Source organism: Candoia aspera, chromosome 2 (genome assembly GCF_035149785.1).
Source record: "Candoia aspera isolate rCanAsp1 chromosome 2, rCanAsp1.hap2, whole genome shotgun sequence".
Lineage (NCBI taxonomy): Eukaryota > Metazoa > Chordata > Lepidosauria > Squamata > Boidae > Candoia > Candoia aspera.
This window is the reverse complement of record NC_086154.1, coordinates 192567093-192588509: the sequence shown is the minus strand read 5'-3', so window position 1 is coordinate 192588509 and position 21417 is coordinate 192567093. Positions and strand designations below refer to the sequence as shown.

At 36.9% G+C, this 21417-nt stretch overlaps 1 protein-coding gene across 1 annotated transcript in view; it reads left to right on the top strand.

Annotated features, from left to right (window-relative positions):
• Window positions 1-21417, top strand: part of UHRF2 (ubiquitin like with PHD and ring finger domains 2) — a 74917-nt gene that overhangs the window by 45304 nt on the left and 8196 nt on the right. Inside the window, exons 5-11 of the mRNA XM_063295066.1 lie at window positions 3388-3497; window positions 6173-6359; window positions 9461-9584; window positions 11718-11825; window positions 12632-12736; window positions 19114-19220; window positions 19879-20041. Of these exons, the coding sequence (XP_063151136.1) occupies window positions 3388-3497; window positions 6173-6359; window positions 9461-9584; window positions 11718-11825; window positions 12632-12736; window positions 19114-19220; window positions 19879-20041 (904 nt within the window). The remainder of the gene's footprint in view (window positions 1-3387; window positions 3498-6172; window positions 6360-9460; window positions 9585-11717; window positions 11826-12631; window positions 12737-19113; window positions 19221-19878; window positions 20042-21417) is intronic.

The window sequence follows — 21417 nt, the reverse complement described above, 5'->3', positions numbered from 1 at the left end:
TTTGTGTGTGTGTAGATATGTAATGTTTCTTGAAGCTTTGTTGTCTGTACCATGGAAGTAAATAAAATTAATAGTGTATGTTAGTTTGCATTTCTGACTTCAAATTGTTCCCTGTTGCCTTTGAGGAGGCTCTTTGACAGCAACTATTATAACTGCCGAATTAATCAATTGCTTAGTTGAACATTTGTCTAAATATGGTGGTCTAGCAGAAGTTAAAAACTATACTTCTCTTGGCTTTCTGTAGTCGTTAGATTTATATCCCTACTGTCATTTTGGGACTCAAGACGGCGTACATAGTGCTCTCTCCTCCTATTTTCCCCCAGAACAATAACTGGTGAGGTATATTGGATAAAGAGAGAGTGACTGGTCCAAAGTCATGCAATGAGCCTCCATGGTTGGGAACAGACTAGGACCTGGGTCTTACTGCCTCTGGCTCAACACCTTAACCACTATAACATGCTGGCTCTTACTCATATTTTTCTCTTTCCAACTATTATTTGGGATACCTACACTGCAATTCTGGAGAAATCTGCTTGGCAGTAAATTCCATTGAGTTCATTAAGGCCTACTTTTGATAACTGAACATAAACTACAGCCTTATTTTCTCCATAGTAGGTTGGGTTTTGTAGTACCATGGATACTTTGATTCAGTAGTGAATTTATACAGAAATTAGGATTCATAGATTTTTGTTTTTAAAAATACTATGAAATTACAAGAAGAAACTATATACCAGAAATATTACAGCAGTGTAGTGATTTGTTTCAGGAACATAGCAAGAAGCAAGAGTTTTTGCTTTTCAGAAATAAAAAGAGTATGCAAATGGAGTACTTCACTGTGGTAATTTTTGCCTTCCAGAGGAAAGCATTTTCTTCTTACTCAGTATATCAGTGTTCCTAAGTGCAAAATAGACTTAGGTCTCAGAATTGAGCTTGGGTAGAAAAGAGAAATTACTCAGTCACAGAAAAAATGGCTGAATTAGTAGAGCAGTATTATGCTTGGACAAGTGGCAACAGGAGGAGGTGTATGCTTGCTTTCATTAGTATGTGTTCTTTCCCCCTTCTCCTCAGTTTAAATGTTTTTTCCACTTTGCAGCAAGCTTTTGAGAGAGCTGAAACAAGTCACCAGCTCATTAGTTTTCTTTCCCTCTGATTATGCTTATTTCAGCAGTTCCCATAATCCTGCGGAATGAAACATTTTGGCAATGTTCTGATCTTCATTGTGGTGGCAGAGGACTGCCAATGTCCTGAAATAGAAGAGCCCTGCTGTAAGACCGGAAAGAATAATGAATATGATGAACATATCTGCAAAAATGGATAATAGTGAAAAGCAGCACAGTTATGACCTTAAGAATTTCTTTTCTCTTGCATCAGTGCACTCTGAGTATCTCTTTCAATACATTAGTGAAGACAATATTCTTCATAAGTTTTCAACAGTCTTCATGGAAACACCTCCAGTCACCTGTTCCTGGAAGTGTATCCATAAAGCTAACGCTTGGTAATATTGAAAAAAAATCCAGAAGCTACTAGATTTGGGGTGTCTTGTAAATCCTGATGCATTTACTTGAGTCACTTTTGCCCATCTGATGCTACAATTAGCAAGTGAGTAGCCATATAAAATAAATAGATAAAGTAAAAAAAAAATCTCTTGACAGTTACTAAGAACTATTCCAATCATAATAATTTAAAAAAATCTAAATACTGAAACTATTAAAGGTATTTCATAAAGAAAAGTATTATTTCAACTTTAGGCAAACTTTGTTGCTGGCAATCTGTTTAAATGGTGTTGTGCTGCAATTCATGGTAAAAACTAGGTCTGAATATGCATGTCAGCTTTGCCCATAAAGCAGCATGAGATACTAATAAGGAATTTGTGTGAAGGGATGTATATGTGGGAGTGACCTGATTTTTTAAAAATAAAACACTGAGTTTTGAGGAGGAAAAATTAAGCAAATTAGGTTGTTATGCTTATGTTTCTATTGTGACAGGCAGCCTAACCAGTAGATGTATTTCATTAATTAAACTACTCTGTGTTTCATTAATTAAACTACTGTCCAGTATTTTGCTCTGAATATATAAAGAGAACTTCCTACTGGAGTTGAATATGTTTGTCCATTTAATTACACTGAAGGAAATGAACATATTTTACTTGTCCATTAAAATGAATGAGGCCTATAATCAAAAGTCCTCTTTTTTAACTTCACTGTCCTGTTTTAGATGTCAGCCAATCGGCTGTGCTACACTCTTGTTCCCTGATTCTTTTTTCTTTGATTTTCCATGATTTATAAATATGCTTAATTTTTGGCTCTTTAAAAATACATGCTCTCAAGCACATTAGTATCTTTCTTTCCTTGGTTCCATTTCTATTGGTACCATATGAGTTTATAGGGAGTATCTGAAAGTGTTTTGCTTAATTGTATTTATTCCCATATTGATCATTAAATGTTTATGTTAAAATGAATAAAAGTTAGGTTGGTTGTGCCTGTATTGTTGATCTTTTTTCCAGTTGATAACATTAGATATTAGTGATATTTTTCTTAATTGTCTGTCTGTTGTAAGATCTTCAGGTAAATGCATTCTTTGCTTTTCTATGAATATTAGTGAATATTTCTTGGATTACTATAATAATAGTATTATTTCAGAACTGAGGTCTGAAACATGCTTTTTATTTAGTTTTGAATTCAATCAGGTTTTTTTTTATTGTATGGCATAGCAGTTTGGTGTTCATGGCTGCTTTTTCTTGCTGGGAAATCCTTGTGAGGTCCAGCAGCCAGATGTGTAGACTAGCCGTGACAAGTCACATTGCCTGGGGTGCACCATGAGGAGGCTAGTCTACATTGTACTGAGTTGAGCTGAGAGAAAATGACTGGCCCAAGGTCATCCAGCCGGCTTTCATGCCTAAGGTGGGACTAGAACTCATAGACTCCTGGTTTCTAGCCCAGAACCTTGACCATTAGACTAAACTGGCTCACAATTCAATTATTGTTTGGAACAATAATTCAATCAGTGAATCTTATTCAAGCATGTAATGTATTTGTACAGTTAAAACGAGAGCCAGTTTGGTGTAGTGGTTAAGGCATCAGGCTAGAAACTGGGAGACAGTGAGTTCTAGTCCTGCCTTAAGCACAACGCCACTGAGTGACCTTGCACCAATTACTTTCTCTCAGCCCTAGGAAGGAGGCAATGGTAAACCACTTCTGAAAAACCTTGCCAAGAAAACTGCAGGGACTTTTCCAGGCAGTCGCCGAGATTTGGACACAATTGAACGGATTAAAAAAAAAAGTTAAAACTGGCACCAGTAATTTCACGTAGCCTTGTTGTCTTCTACTAGACAGTATTAAAATTAGAACGAGAGAAATGGAGTTGAATCTTTTGTTTCTTAATTTTCAGGGGCCCAGATGATGTAATAAATGATTGCAAACTCCGTTTTATAGAGGAAATATACAAGATTGAAAAACCAGGAGCATATCCGTTGACATTTGCAGATGGAGAGTTCAAAAGTAGGTATTTTGTATGCCTATAAAAGGTTTCCCATTTTTAAATAGTATTTTAAACACTGTATTTTTTTAGGAAATAAATTAGATTACAAAATATATTGTTTCCTATCTGTATCTGTATCTCTCTCTCTCTCTCTCTCTCTCTCTCTCTCTATCTCTAAGCAAATACATATACAATTCATAGAAATAAGTTTGTATTACAGGGGTATGTATTTTAATGGTGTGATTTCTGCAAAGGTATCTGTAGAGAAAATCAGAAGACAATGATTTAACTGTTTGCACATTTATGCCATCACTGTCGTTAATAAATACTAAACTCTGCTTACTCAGGCAACCTCTTTTGCTATACCTCAGTATTTTTCCTATGTCTGAAAGATATCCTTACCTAGGTTGATCTTCCCAATGTTCTAGCATGCAGAACCAAATAATTGTCTTTTATAGGCCCAAGGTGGCACTAGAGAGCAATCTTACAGCCTTTCTTTAGTCCTGGCCACTATAGTAAATTACTGATTGATTGAGTTTCTAGGAAAGAAAAGATACTATAGGAGGAAGAAAATGTACTGGAAGAATGTTCAGATGGTTTGGGCTGCCATTCTTCAGCAGCAGCTTCTCCAGGAGACATACCCAGCAGCCCAAGCAGCTCTCTTCCACTTGCCGAAAGAACCATCTTTTCCCCAGGTCCTTAGTGAGGAAGGAAAGATATTTTAGGAGGATGAAAAAATGTCTACTAGGCACTCAGTACAGCTATTTTTTCAAAGTGATTTCACATTCCTGGCCAAGGTCTATAGACCAACAGCCTCAGAGGAGCCTAATCCTAGCCACCTACCAGTCCACTTTTGGACCTAGGGGAGACCAAAGCATTCCTTACATCAGACCCATTAGTGAGACTTTCCTTCCTAGATATACTGAAAAGAATCATCAAGATAGACTGGGTCTTTAAAGGTACAAAGAAAAGGTCTTCCACTGCAGCAGATGTTGTTCCCCTGTAGGCCACCTCCAAGGCTTTAAACTCCCACTGTTAAATGCTGGAGTACAGGTAGTTCTTGACTTACCAACTGTCAATGGTTCAAAATTATGATGGCCTCGGAAAAAGTGCTCTACAACCTGTACTTGCCCTTAAAATGTCACACCACCCCTGCGGTCATGTGATAGCAATTCAGGCACTTGGCAATCAGCTTGCATTTATGGTTGCAGCATCCTACAGTCTCGTGATCATGATTTGCTACCTTTTTTGCCTGTTTCTGGCAAAAAAACACCCATTGGGGAAGCTGGATTTGCTTAATGACCGTGGTGATTTGCTTAAGGACCCATGATTTGCTTTACAGCTACCATAAAAATGGTCGTAAAATTGGGTCTGGCTACATGGTGACTCGACTTACGACCGCAACAACTTCTGAATTTTGATTCCAAATGCATCAAAACATCAAAAATTTATGATCCAACTTTCTGTGCAGATTATACTCTGTCCAGTAACGAACAGTGAACACTTCATAGTACATGGCCTTTCTTTTCTTTTAGCAAGCTTACATTTTTGTAATAAAATCAGTCAGAATGCAGCCTCCTAACTGGGGTGCACTTTCATTGACTAGAGATACTTGAGTCCCTCCTTAATTTGACAGTAAATGTTTTTGGTTTTTCCACAAATAAAATGATTAATTATACTAGACAATCCACTAGACAAGGACTGTTAGCTGACCTAGAAATGGCTAGCAATGGTGGTATTTTGCAGTCCTCCAGATCATCATTTCTTATATCTTAATATTTGAATATTAACTTTTATCCTTAATTCTCTCTGTGTTCAAATACTTCAAAGGAAATAATTGTGCACGTTTCATAAGCACAAGACTTTAGGACATACAGTATGTTGCAGGAATATTAGAACTTCAATAAATCCCTGGGAATTGCCATTATTCTGAATTATTTCTCTAGGTTAAGAAACTCCCAAGGTAAGATTTCTGGGTCTGGGTTTTTGTATACTGTATCTTCTTCCAATGCAAGGCTCTGCCTGAACTCTACTTATCCAGCAGAGAAACAATGCTTGTCAATGTCAATACTAAAATGTCTTTTTAAATTGTTACACCGATACTGTTATGCAGCCACCTTGCCTTTTTTTCCCTTAATTTGTTTGCATTTTGTCTCTTCCATTGCTGCTTCAGACAAACAACAGTGTTTGTCTTAAACATATATAAATGTGGACAAGGTTTGGCATAGATTGGATATCCAATGAGCAAAATAGTTTCTACATTACTTGTTTGATTTCAGTAAGATACTTTATAACGTATGCTTTTACAACTAGGTTGTTCAGGTGGATCCAGGTCTATTGTACTCCTTCCCTATAAAATTGTGTTATTCCTGTGGAGAAAATTACAGCCCAATTGCCTGACGGCAGTACTCTTTGCATGACTGACTGTCGGGTAGCCTGCAATTGCTTATATTTAAATTTGTTTTCCTGGTGGCTATCACCCCAGGAAGCCAAGCTAGGGAATCTTTGCGATTGTTGTATTTGCTTTTTCAGAAAATGTACTTAGACAGTTTTTTTAAAATCTAGACTCATAAATGCTTAATATTTTCAATAGTTGTTAGTTTATATAATTAATTTTATGTGTAGTCAGAGTTCAAGTCCCTTCTTAATCACTATATTTCCCTCTCTCCTTCTTTCTCTCTTTTCGGTTTTGCAGGAAAGAGTGGTCCTGAATGTAAACACTGCAGAGCTGACCCAAATAAAGAATGTCGATTTTGTTCTTGTTACCTATGTGGGGGAAAACAGGATGCACATATGCAACTTCTCTGTGATGAGTGTAACATGGCCTATCACATATACTGCCTGAACCCACCATTAAGCAAAATACCAGAAGATGAGGACTGGTAAGGAACATACATTCATTCATTCATTCATTCATTCATTCATTCATTCATTCATTCATTCACTTACTTACTTAACTTACTTACTATCCTGCCTTTATTATTTTTATAAATAACTCAAGGTGGCAAACATACCAAATACTCCTTCCTCCTCCTATTTTCCCCATAGTTTGCTTCCTAAATAGACAAAATTGATTTTTGCATGTGTTCCTCTGTAATATTATAGAGAATATTATAATATATAATATTAACAAATTTTATATTGTATCTTTTTAAAAATTGGTTTTATTGTAATTCCCTCGTTTTGATTTTTGTGAGGAAGCTGGGCAGCATACAAGTGTGATTTTTTTAAAAAAGCCCTCCAAAACACACTCTTTCATTAAGCGCATCAGAAAAGGACTCCAACAGTAAATCGCTTTCTTCGTTACAAAGTTTGAAATTTGTGGTGTACTCAGTGAGTGAAATAATGAGTTTTGGAGTGTTTATATTGTCCTGAAAGAGGACTACGTTCAAAAGTCAGTTTCATTGACAATATAATTAAAATTGATTGATACAGATTATTTCGAATGTCCTGCTAGTGTTAAAAGAATGGGAAAAATTAATTTTCTCCTACACACGCTAAACACCTATGTCCAGATGAAATCAGAATTGTAACCCTCACTTTTAAATTGCAAGCCTTTAGCTATAGAAATTCTTGGAGTTCATCTTATGCGTGGTATTAGATGTTGAAGCCAAGGTATAGTAGCCACAGGCTTATTGTGATCGGTTGATCGGTCCTGTTCTTTTTGCCAGCAAGAGTTGCTAAAGGAAGTTCAACAGATCCTTCTGTAATTTACTCGGAATAATGGGCAAATTGAAATCTTTGGCTTGATCCTCTTGTACTCAGAGTTGAGAGTGATGGTTTGTTCATAACCTTCAGCTCTGTGATTTGTTTAGCCACTCCTTCTGACAGGAGGAGCCAAATAGAAGCTGTTGAACCAGGAGATTGTTTGCAATTTACCCCAAATGTTCAGAATTTCAAAATAACTGCAGTCTTTTAGGAAAAGAAGCTAAATTTGGAATACCACACAATTTTTTGTATAATGATGAATTTTGCAAGTATTTGCTGATGATAGTATATTTTTTCTTTCTTCTGCATATCATAGAGAATATCCAGGAGTTGTTGAGCACAAAACCTGTCTAATTAGGATAAATACCATTCAGCAGTGCTTGCTCAAAATTAAGGCTTAATCATCTTGGGCAGTGTAATTGTTATATTGTTTGCTTAGCCAGCTGCTAGCAAATGTGATATTCAGATGCTTATCTGAAACCTGCAGCTGCAGGGGAGAGTGATGATCCCAGCTTCCCTCATATAACTCCTGCATTGGACAAATATGTGAGATTTCTCCTAGTTCTTTGTTTTTTGGCAGTTGTCGTTGGGGGCAAATAGTGGAATGGTGGTAAAATGGGATCATGGTTCAGTTTTGCATTTCATAGAATACCTCACTGTCAAATTGAAGCTTGAAGCCAAGAGAGAAGCGGCAAATTATGTCTAACTTTGCCCTGTTTATTTCAAGGCCAAAACTCTCATATAGTATTTGGGGGAAAGTATGTGCTATGGCTGGAAGAACAGCCCCACCAGTGGAAGAAATGCGATTGATACTGTTGATTTCTGTTTTATCTCTCTTACTGGCATTGGGTTGGGTGGTAGGTAGCTGATTTAACCTTGGATCCCACTGTGTAGCTTTCCCAGCATTTTACTACATTAAAGGGTAGTTCACCATTGCCTTTTGAAAAGCATTAGACACCGTTGTGTTAGTTTTTATGTTGTCTTTTAAACCTTTAATAAAATTTATATTAAAAAAAATATTAGTCATCAAGGTCAAGATGTCAATACATACTCAAAATAATTGGTAATCAACAATTGAACACAGAAATAAAATCAGAAGGATTTTTTTGTCTGTTATATGCAAATAGAAGTACTCCTCGACCTATGACCATTCATTCAGTAACTGTTCAAAGTTACGATGGTGCTGAATGAATGGTGGTTATGACCGGTCATCGGAATTCTGGCTGTCCCAGCAGTCCTGCAGTCACGTGATCGCCATTTGCAACCTTGCCTGCCAGCTTCCCCAGAAAGTCAGTGGGGAAGCTGGCAGGGAAGATCGCAAGCTGCACCCTCCCCCAGCCCCTCTGCGCTTGCATTGTGCCAGCCACTTGCGTACCTTACCGCACCTTCCTTGCACCCTTGCACACCCAACCCTCACCATGTACCCTCCCCAACCCATGCCTCTCGCTCGCACCCTCCCCTGACCCACACCTGTCGCGCACCCCCTCACACCCTCTCCCTGACCTGTGCCATGCCTCTCACACCCTCACGTACCCTCCCTGGCCTGCACCGCTCCTCTTGCACGCACAACCCGCGCTGCACCTCTTGAGCACCCCCTCGCAACCTTCCTGACCTGTGCCACATCTTGCACTGCCTTGTGCAGCCTCTGCAACTCTCCCCTGTACCCCCGTGTACCCCCTTGCTTCCTCTCCCACACAGCAGCAGCCACTTACCTACCTGCTGGCCTGGGACTAGCGACTTCCTGCCAGCTTCCCCACTGATTTTGGTTGTGGAAAGCTGGCAGGAAGTTGCCTTGCCTAAAACTGTGGGATTCAGTTAATGACAGCAACCAGGACTGCAAGGATTGCATTCACTAGGCAATGCAGTTGTACTTTATGACCAGATTGCTTAGCGACGGGAATTCCAGTCCCAGTTGCCGTTGTAAGTTAAAGACTACCTGTATAGTGTAGGTCTTGAACTGAAACTTTGGAGGTTTAGTCAGTTATGGAGCTTACTGTGTGATTTTGAGTCACCAAGATATCATGGTGATAAAATTATATGCCACCTTGAGCAAAATAATGAGATGTAAATGCAATAAATAAATAATATCCGTAGGATTAGAAGAGGTGAAGAAAAAGAATTTACAAGAAGTTGCAAGAATTATAAAGGAAAAAATAAGAAATATAAAGCCACAAGGAGCTGTGTTTCAGGTGCATATTGCATGAAATTCATTTTTTGGTGTTACTCTTATTTTTATTTATAGTTTTAATAGATTTTAAAGTAATTAATATTTTAGGTACTGTCCTTCCTGTAAAAATGATTCTAATGAAGTGGTAAAAGCTGGGGAAAAGCTCAAACAAAGTAAAAAGAAAGCAAAGATGCCATCTGCCTGCACTGACAGCCAGCGAGATTGGGGCAAGGTAAATAATATTTACAAATAGATGCTGTTTTATGTATTCTCTCAAAACATGCAAACTAGGTTACTGTTTGCATTTATTTATTTACCTATTTTATTTATTTATTTCATCACTTACATACTGCCCAATTAATTACACCATTTTAAGAATCTAAAAACAATAACAAAATAATAATTGTCCCCTCATGTCCTCCATAGCTTCATAATCTAAGTATGAAAATAATTCCTACATAAAATAATCCCCAAAAAGAAAAAACCAGAAAGGTTACCTGATGTCACTGTTAGCTATTTATATACCAGGTTAGAATTATCTGAGTTTTAGCTGATCAGTTGATTGACCAGCTCTATGTAATTTCATATAATTAATATTATATTTCATATATTTCATATAATAATACAATATTTCATATAATTTCATATAATTAAAAATTGATTTAGAAGTAACCTCCCCCCCTCAAATCAAACAGTTTTTGACTCAGTTTAATCATCATACCCTACTGTGATTTTTAGTAACCATAGTATGGAATTGACATCATGATTAGGAGTTGAAACCAATGATGGATTAGAGTGTGCTTATTCTGCTTCCATGTTGCTGGCAAAGTGAAATGAAATGTTTATTATTTTAGTGTTACATTTAAAAGTAACTGCAGTCACTTTTAAAATCAGGTTGCCAGCTGTTACACTAGAGAATTGTCTATAGCACAACAACTTTTGCATTATTTTAGATTACTACTATGGCACTTGTGGCTCCTGTTAGATGCAAATAGATTTTTATTATTTTAGCTTTGTCAGCGACATCAGAACTTTCAAGCATGAATAGTAAAATGCTTTGTATGTGGAATGGTCTTGAATAAGAGTACTTCAGATATTCAATTAGTTCAGAATACAGCAGTGAAACTGTTGAGAGGTGCTGTTTAGGTGAATAATATTTGAATTAAAGTCTTAACTGGGTTCTAGTCTTTTTTTGGGCACAATTTAATAAACCTATGAAGAGTTAAATAGCTTGGTACTATGGTATCTGATTTCCCTGCCTCACTGCGAATCTGCCTGTTCTTTAAGCATTTCATCAAAAGCTGTCCATGTATCTGCCACCATCTTCAAAGAGTCAGTGAATGGTGCTTAGGTATAATCCATAGAAAATGCCAGTGGTTTCTGAGTTGTGAAATACTTTCCCCAGGGGCAATTAGATCTTGCCAACTCTGTTATTTGAATGCTAATAAATTGGCAATTATACTTTTAGAAAAGCCCCTCGCCTCTTATTAGTAGAAATGGTTCTTCTACGATGGTGCCTCTTGCGATATATGTTTGTACCAGCTAAATGAAAATCCTTTGGAAGTTAAGGGACTTCAGTAATGGCTGAAATAGGGGTTAATAATGGAATTTTAATCTAGATTAGAGAAAATTCTGTTAACTGGTTCCAGTGAAATATTTTGTTCTATCTATTCTGGATGGAGAACTCTGAAAATCCTAATTGAAAAGTATATTATAAAACATAAATATAGTAGTCCTCACTTAGGGTAATTGGGGCTGGGAACCATTCAACCATGCTGAATAACAGCAGCAGTTCTGGTAGTCCCAGCTGCTGTCATTTGGCAAATCCTGCATGGTTGCAGTATCCCCATTAACTTTGCTTGTCAGAAGCCAGCAATGAAGGTCACAAATGGCGATCACATGACCACTGGCACTGTAATGTTGTAATTGTGAGCTGGTTGCCAAGCATCCAAATTGTGATCATGTGACTGCGGAGACAGTGTGATGGCTGCAACTATGAGGACCTGTTGTAAGCCCCCTTGTTTAGCACTGTCATAACTTCAAGTGGTTGCTGAACAAGTGGACTTTAAGTGAAGAATACCTGTAAATATATCTGCAATATGAATTTTTTTTTTATTCTGTCTTTTATATGCTGCTAATAAAGAAAAATGTGCTCATTTTATATATAATTCACAGTAGCTGTTCTCAAAAAAATGAACAAAGCTACCTGGGAACATTTTGCATTGACTCTCTTAGAACAACAGCCTGTTTTCAAAACAGCTTTTGAATAAGCCGTGGACTAAAACATTGGTAAAACGTGTATTTCTTCATAAAGTTTCACAACTACTGTGATTAATTGCTTGCTGTGTTCTCCTGATGTTGGTAGGGCATGGCCTGTGTTGGCCGTACTAAGGAATGCACTATTGTTCCTTCTAACCATTATGGACCTATACCTGGTGTTCCTGTTGGAGCAACATGGAAATTTAGAGTGCAGGTATGTAGATACATTTTATTCTACTCTTCTTTTCACTGCTGTGTCATTTGTATGAGTATAAATCATTACTTGGGTTTCCTAATGTCATATGTAAGGCCAGTTAGTTTTTATGTTGTACTACTGGTTGCTTTTGAATTTCTCCCATTGTTGCACTGAATTATTGATAGGGTCTCAGCAGACTAACAGAAGTGAACTTTTTGTGACCCTGGGCTAATACCTTTATGATAAACCTTTTGTCTTAGATAGTGGCCAAAACTTTACATTGCTCTAGGGCAGCCTTTCTCAGCCTTTTGACCCTGGAAGAATCCTTGCAATATTTTTCAAGCCTCAGGGAAACCCCTGCACATTCAGGCTCAAATATAGGCCAGAAGTTACAAAATTATTATATTTGTTTCCTGTGTAGGCCTGCATATATGCATTAACAGTGTTCTTAAACTAAAAATAAAGAATGAAACTTACCTCTTTAATGTGAAGCTGCCCAAATTTGAAATAAGTTTTTAAATAAATCATGATCTCCCAGGGAACCCCTAGTCATCTCTCTCGGAACCCTAGGGTTCCACAGAACCCTGGCTGAGGAACCTTGCTCTAGAGACTCAAGTTTTAAATATACTTTTCTATAACTGCAGCACTATAATATATGACAAAATACTTTTGAAACTGGGAAGTGCTTTGAGTACAATTTAGTAGTTTTTGAGTACATTTTTTCAGGAAAACAGTATTTAAGTATTTTAATTAGATGCACTGTTATGTTAACTCTGCTATTACAAATAGGAACATATTTTAAATTTACTTCTTTTATCTTAAAGGTGAGTGAAGCAGGTGTTCATAGACCTCACGTTGGTGGAATCCATGGACGTAGTAATGATGGAGCTTACTCCCTTGTGTTGGCTGGAGGATTTGAAGATGAAGTTGTAAGTTTTATATTCTGATTATTTTACATATTGATGCTCTATTTGATTTTACTATCTCATCCTGTACAAAGATGTAACCATGTTGGTAAAAATGTTTTTTAAATGTTTAAAACTGATATACTTTTGTGTTAGCTATATATCAGTAGGATCCAGCACGCAGCTATACTGGGATTCTGAATAGGGAAGGAGAGAAAAATACAGAAATTCATTAACATGCAGAAAATTGTTTTGTGACAGCTCAAATGATGCAACTTCACCAGCTGGACCAAAATGGATGTTTAGCCATAGGTAGGACATGGATACTTCTATCCTTCTATCACTAGGAATTGTTTGTGACAACAGAGATTAATATCAGAGCCTTAGCAGAATGGAATTTTAGTCATGTTGTCCTGCTACAGTTCAGAAACACTTTGTGTTTCAAATCCCTCCCTGGTAAGATAAATTAAGGTGAATATAATAGGCCTATTCTATAAATCAGAGAGCCAGTTTGGTGTAGTGGTTGAGGCATCAGGCTAGAAACTGGGAGACTGTGAGCTTAGGTACAAAGCCAGCTGGGTGACCTTGGGCCAGTCACTTTCTCTCAGTCCTAGGAAGGAGGCAATGGCAAACTACTTCCAAAACCTTGCCAAGAAAACTGCAGGGACTTGTCCAGGCAGTTTCCGAAAATTGGGCGTGATTGAACGGATAAATCCATCCATCCTATAAGTCTAAGGTGAATATAAATTGAATCTTAATCAATCAACATTTATTTATAGTCTAAGACCAACCATGTTGAATCTTCATTCTCCTAAAGTGACTATCATATAGAAATAATGTGTTGTATCCCAAACCTAATGGTCTGGACTTCCTTTGTTGCTAAGGCATTCCCAATTTTTTTCTGGCAATAATTGGTAACATATACTTGGAACTGTAGAGGCAGACACCTTTTAAAATTCTTCTTGCTTTCCCTACAGCAGAGCCAGTCAGGACCAACCCAGTCATATATCTGTGCCTCCAATTATTTTCCTTTCCCATTCTCTTTTCCTGTTGTTCCTAATTTTTATTGTGTTCTTTACCTTCTTTGTTGAAATGGCCATAATGTTAACAGACAGCAATCTACTGTCAGCAGATAACTCAGAATCATTTTGTCAGTCAGTGGCCCAGCTTCCAAATTGTTGGCTGCAAGCCATGTGCCTTTCAGAATGTGAGAATTTGTTGTTGCTTCTTTGGGGAATGGGACAACATGGGCACAAAAGGGGATGAAAGCTGGTGGCATCAGGCACTCAGTCTCCCCCATGGCTCTTTAATAACAGAACAGTAACAGTAATTCTGGGATCCAGAATTATCTTTCATGTTAGCCTAAAGCTTACTGAGATGATAATTTGTATATGGACTCTACTGACTATTGTCTATATATCACACTTCAGGAGGCACTCACATTATTGAATAAAAATAAAATATCCTTACAAGCAGAAAATAACTGAGAAAAGGCTGTGACATAATTTTTCTCTTTGCTCTTTGGAAGATTTTTTTTTTTTGGTATTTTAGGTACATATTGGCTATCTGCAGTTCTAAGTGATTTAGTTCAGACAGTTTTTTCAATGGTAACTAGGTCTCAACTAAAGTACATGTAAAAGCTTAAGCAATGCTGCTGTGAAGTATTGTGGGTTTTTAAAAAATGTATTGTATTTGTGGCAGTTTGGCTCAGACATACCTGTATATCTAGTAGTTAGAAGCAGGTGTTGGGAAACATTTACAACTAATAAATACAGCAACAATCTGTTCTGCTATATACTGTATCAATATTTCTTTTTCATTCCATAAATGTAGCCATGGTTTGTTTAGGCATAAGTGGTTTTCTACAGTCAGAGTAATGTTTCCGCCCTCTTCTCCAGCTCTGTACCGTGAGGAAGAATTTTGAAGCATACTACAAGTGAACCATAAAACCGTAAGCAGCGTGCCAAGGGTTGTCGCTAAGAACTCGTAGTAAAGACGTTCTTGGTAGCATGATAGTATTATGTATATTTTGCCAATAACACTTAGTGACCTGCTGCCACTGCCAGAGTTTTCCAGTAAAGACATGAATATCTTTTGGTGGGAGCTGTTATATAAGAATTGATATGACCTTGGAGTGAACTGTGAGGATCAGGGTATGTTATGCTGGCCATGCAAACAAAATCATACATGTATGGCTGAGAAACAAAGAGAAACCTTTGACTCTGTTGGCTCTTTTAGCTTTAACAACATTTATAGCAGGTTAGTATGGCATATTTCTATAATAGTAGTCAACAAATTACTTAGCACTGATTTTTTTTTACTTGCAAGGAGATTTCATTACAGAATCCCTTAATCTTCGGTCATTTTAAATTTATTTACTGTATGCCATATATAATTATTTATTTAATATATGTACAATATTTGTATGCTGCTCGTTCAGGTCTGTTAACCAACTGTAATCCAGAGAGGGGTTTTTTTTTTGCTAAGGCTGTAGTCTTGCGCCACATCTTGCTGACATACGCAGGACTTAGTGTGCATAGCCTGATTGTCTTTTGACGAGGCCTCCATCTGAATTAGCTGAGTAGTGGAGTCATCAGGAACAGATTATAAAAACCTAGTAATGAACAACTGTATCATAATTTTAAAACAAGGAGGCATGGTGTTATTTATGACTTATATGGACATACTGCTGCTTTGCTGTTCACTAATGTTAAGGATTTGCCTTCTTCCTTTGTCTCAGACTTTTTTCTTACAAATTCTTCCAATCTACTCTAGGTTTGAAAGCTGGTTTGGGAAGCAATAGGTTATGCATAACCTTACTTATCATTTACTATATTTTATCCTTATTGCTTTATACATAGTTTTAAAACTTCTAAACATAGGGGCCCACTTATTTTATAGTAATAGATTTAATGGCTTAATATTATTGTATTTCCTTTTTAATTAGTTTTAGAATTATTGCTGTTCTGTATTTATATTTTCTTACATTATAATTAATTTTCCATTGTAGTTCCCGTCAGCCAAATATTTGCTATTGTGTTCATTTTAGGAGTGTAAAAACTATTCAAGTTTGATTTCTTCGTTTCTTTGTTAAATTTTTGTCTAAAAACTTCATTACTTTTCTATATGTCTTCATAATGAGTTGGTTTGGTGTAGTGGTTGAGGAGATGGACTAGAAACTGGGAGACAGGACATTCTAGTTCTCTCTTAAGCCTGGAAGCCAGCTGGGTGAAATGCTATAAGAACAAAAGGAACATTGTATGTAGTAGTCATGCAGAAAATTCAAAAGTACTGGAAAGAAATACATCAAAACATTAAGGGAATTTTGAAAATAAAATTTGAATTGAAACCACAAATATTTTTATTAGGAATTATTCCAGAAAGGTATTGTCCTGGCTTAAGCAAAGACCACGCTGAGATGAGGAGAATGTCTCTAGTGTTTATTAAACTGCTATAGTAGACAGAAAATCCTACCAAACTGAAGGAGTGTGGGAAAATCCAGACATATAAGCCCCCAAACTCAAGGCGGTTCTGTTCTGGGTTTCTTTGAATGACAGCTCAAAGCCTCTAAACTACGCATGCGTTTTCCCCCCTGGATAGGGGCCCCCTCCTGCTCACCATCCGTGATCATAACAGGTATCACCATTTATTGATATATACTGTATGCTGATGGCGGCAAGACTCAATTTGGCACAATATTGGAAAACAGAAACCATGCCGACAATACAAGATTGGGAGACCAAAATAGGAGGATATGTGCCAATGAAGAAATTGATTATATATATTCATAACAAAAGTCTAACCAAGTTCAAGCAGGAATGGCTCCCTTACATACAACATATTACATAGCAAGGCAAGCTAAGACATTTAGAATATGGTTTTTGAAGAAAAGAGAGAAACAACTGGAAAAAACGATTAAAATAGATACAAACAATAACTGTAAAAGTTTAAAGCAATGTATGAATATCTAAGTAGTAGTTTTGGAGGGAAAATTAAAGGAAGTAGGAAAGGCGCTATTGAATACTTCTTTTTACAATGTTTTTTTATATTACACTCTATCTCCTTGCATTTCTATTTTTGATTTCTGACTTTTGTACAATTCTTACGCAATAATTATAAAAATAAAGGGAATTTTTTTAAAAGGAAGCCAGCTGGGTGATTTGGGGCCAATCACATTCTCTCAGCCCAATGTACCTTGCAGGGTTGTTGTGTGAGGAAAATTGGAAGAGGGAGCATTATTTGTGCCACCTTGAGTTGCACAAAATAAAGGAGGGATATGTATCTAGCAATCAAACTTTAAAAATGGTATGTCAATGGTGCAACCAAAAAATCGGTTCATATAATTTTACTAGAATACTTCATAGCATTTTGGTTGTCATAAGTTGCATATGAAATGTTACAAAACATTTCTATCTACTAGATAAATCATTAATAGATTTTTAGTGTGTAAGCCAAGATCATCAACTGCTACAGCCAATTACTCTTGATAGCAGTGAACTGGCATTAACTGGCAGGCTTTGATATTTAATTAATGCTTCTTTTTATTTATAGCCCACATTTCACGTTCACATACTAAGTAGCTCAAGAAGATATAATTTACTTTTTATATGTTTTTGTCCTGACTAAGCAAGAACCACGCCGAGACGAGGAAGAAGTCTCTAGTGCTTTATTATTGCTATACTAGACAGAAAATCCTACCATACTGAAGAAGCATGGGAAAACCCAGACAGATAAACCCCCAAAAGTCAAGGCAGGTCTGTTCTGGGTTTCTTTGAATGACAGCTCAAAGTCTCTAAACTACACATGCGTTTTTGCCCCTGGATAGTGGCCCCCTCCTCACCATCAGAACTCATGACAGTTTTGCCCTACTTCCTCAGGCCTACAATTTTGTGATTAATACAAACAGTATAGTAGCAATGTTGTTGCTTCAGGTTTGTTTTAGTTTATTGGTATCATTTGCAGTTATATGCTAATTAGTTATTACTGAGATGATGTGGAAGTAAAAATGCATTTTTACCAAATAGCTAATACCAAAATCAGTAGTATACTTCAGATAAAAAGGAAGGTGCATAAGCCTTGGAGTAATTTTCCTTTATTTTCCAAAACAATCCCAGAAGAATCTTCTTCCCCCATTCAATTATGCTGTACATCATTACTCTCGCCTTTCACCAGTCACAAGAACAAATAACAAATAATCCTCTAGCCATTGAAAAGTTAATCACTCCATGCTTTAGATCAAATAGTAGCTACCAACCAGATTTAATCCTTGCTTCACTTATTAATCTCCTCACCTGCCCTTGAACCAGTTAACTTTTAAGTAGCATTAAATGCCTCATTACAGTAAATTTTGGAGGCTGGGGGGGGAGACAGGTGATAATTTACACCTTGGGGAAGTGTTGTAGCCAGGGAGAGAAAGGTTAGTACTTCAGCATAACTATGAGGTCCAAAATCACTCAAAGCCCTTCAGTTCATTATTTATTTATTTTAAATTGTTCAAACTCAACTTTCTTCTGAATGGATTCTCTGATAATGTACTAAGATATTAATAAAAGTGATTATATCAATGTGTATATAATGCAGTACAACTTCAACAAGAATTGGAACAAAACAAAAAGCCAGTCAGACACCCACATATGCACAAAAACCGGAGTAGTGGACACTGTTAAGAATGCAAACTGCTAGTCGATGTTATTGAACTGATTTTTTAACAAGAGATAATATACAAATACGCTAAAATATATGAAGTATAACAACAACTTTTTCCTAATCTATATTCTAAAAAATTTAAGAGCGCAACCATGTCCTCCCCTCAGTTAATGGTGTTCTGGGAACTTTTTGCCAGTCTTTTAACAACACTGAAGATTGTAGGTAGGATACTTGGCCTAGGAGAGGCATTCCGTATGCCTAGGTATGTAGAAATCTGTTGCTGTTAGATCCAGCTGTTTGCCACTTACTTAGATTTGCTGCATGCGAATCTGTCCTGGATATACAGTAGAACAGATATGGAGGGAAGGACTGTGAATGTGAAGATCTGGGTTGAAAAATCATTCCATTTTTGCTCAGAATGTGGCATATCAGGAGATCTGCTATTCTGTTCCCCTCTTGCCCCACTTAGGATGGTTTGTAAATATTTGGTTCTTCTAAAAAGCTGCCTACTGAAGCCAATACTTTTTGTGTTTTTAGATAAACAGACACATTCATATGCAAACACACTTGGACGTGACCACACACACATAGCAACACCTCCCCAAATATCTGTGGCACCAGCAGCCCAAGTATTGTTGTGTTTGAATATGCACAGCTGTTATTGCGTGGGACTCATTTTCTATTTGTATATTTGAGACCTGTCTATCCCCAATCATAATTTGACATTTTAAAGGAGAATTTATTTTTTTATATAGGATCGAGGTGATGAATTTACTTACACTGGGAGTGGTGGAAGAGATCTTTCTGGCAATAAAAGAATTGGGGAACATTCATTTGATCAAACTCTAACACACATGAACAGGTACCTCTTTGAAAATATTTTCCTATTTGCTTTTAAGGAGCAAACATTCATTCTTTTAATGTGAAACTGTCCACTTCCAAATAGGTAGTCATCTTAAATCTGTTGCACCTTATAGATTACTAAGGCAAGTTAGAGGCCCCCTGGAAAATTAAAGTGCTCTGGGAAATCAAGATGCTAGGCAGAGCTGGTCTGCAACTTTTCCTTCAGAGGAAAACAATATTTCCACTTCTCATTATCTTGTTGGTGAGAGGATAAAGCAGAATGAGTGGGGGAGGGGGGCAGTGGAGAAAGCAAGAGTAAATGGATCTCTTTAATGTTTAGTTTTAATGGGTGACTCACAGTGAATTTATGAGCCCTTCCAATTGTGGGACACTTGCATCTGGAGGCTGAGGCTATGACTGCCTGAATGCAGCACTCTGGCTTCTGTGAAGGAAGAAAAGGAGGATATGTTCAGGCTTGAGATTAGGCACTACTTTTTCTATAGGAACAAACTAGTTGAGTCAGTAGTGATTTTAGGCTTGACCAGCCTACTGTATGCTCTGCTGACTGTGGAGCATCAAATTGCAATAGTTTGGTATGTCATGATAATCCTCACTGATGCTCTGGTACTTTAAGAAACATTCTGTTATGTGAAGACCTTTAAGAAAATACTTTGCAGGGCCCTGGCTCTAAATTGTGATGCCCCACTGGATGACAAAAATGGAGCTGAGTCTAAAAATTGGAGAGCTGGAAAACCAGTTAGAGTTGTTCGCAGTTCAAAAGGTCGAAGGATCAGCAAATACGCTCCAGAGGAAGGCAATAGATATGATGGTATATACAAGGTAAATGTTGTTCTGCTATGTTTGTGCTAACGCTGGAAAATATTAATAACTAAGTACCTTTTGTTTTACTGAAAAACATAATGATCCACTTCCCCCCTGAAAAATCTTCCCAGAGATTTGGGGTAGTCTGGGAATTGCTGAAAATCATGTAGAAGCATGCCACGTAGCATGAGGAGAAAAAGAGCCTGTGTATAATTTTTTGTGATTTCTGGATGTTCCTCCTGACACAGTTAGAGCTGTTTAGTGCCCCTCTGATCTATCAGAGAAGCTTTAAAGAAAGCCCATTGTGCACACAGCTTTCTGTTCATGCAATTTTGGATTCAACTCTTTCTGTAGAAAAATATGTTCATTTAGGATCAATAATCAATTTATTGTAATATTCACTATTGTATTAGTTGTCTGTTTTTTCAGCTTTTGCACAATGTATCTGAAGTGAGGGAGGGAGAGAATGAATTGACAAATAGAATGCATATTAATAATATATGCATATTCTTAAAAAAAAAACTAGATTTCTGTTTATAGCATAAGAAATAGAGTTGTCAGTTCTTCATATCTTTTTGATGATTTCCGTAAAAAAGCTCTCTAAAGTTCTCTATTATTTAGCTTAATTTACAATAAAAAATTTTAAATCTGCCATGTACCAGTATAAATTAATATATACTTTTTAGAGAAACAGTCTGAATATCAAAGGTTACTTGTTGCAGACAGTCAATATTGAGTTTAAGATCTTTCATCTTTGCAATACCCATTGCTTAGGAAGTCTACTACAACACAGTGCAGATGATCAGAAGCAAGATAGATAAATTGAGATCAGTACATCAACTTGCCTTTGTATGTAAGTTGCTTTTCAGATAGCATACATTTTTTTTCCTAGAACTAATGTATATATAAAGAAGTTCTTATATTTAGATGTGCTGGGATGAAATAGATCCAAAATCCACTTCAGTTGGGATTTAGATCTGGTTTTAGCATTACAACTACCTAGCTTTTTCTATGACTTCTGCCCAGAAGGAGATTAGGAAAATATGTCCCAGTTAATTTTCTGGGATCTTTCAGCTATAGTTGACCATAGTATCTTTCTAGAGAGTTTTTCTGAATAAGTTGTGGACATTGGTTCCAGGCAAATACTTTATTACTCTTTCAGATCTTTTAATCTTAACTTTTGGCTAAAATATGGGACTGAAACTGCCTTGGTGGATTTCCTATGCTGGAAAATGGATAGGATGAGTGACCCTCCTAATTTTTCTAGGCTATCTGTTTTGCAGTAGTTTGAGGTCTTTTGCTGGGGCACTTCTGTTTGACACTAACTTGATCTATAGCATCCCATGAGACTCCAACTTGTCCCTCATGCTGTTCAGTATCTACATGAAACAGCT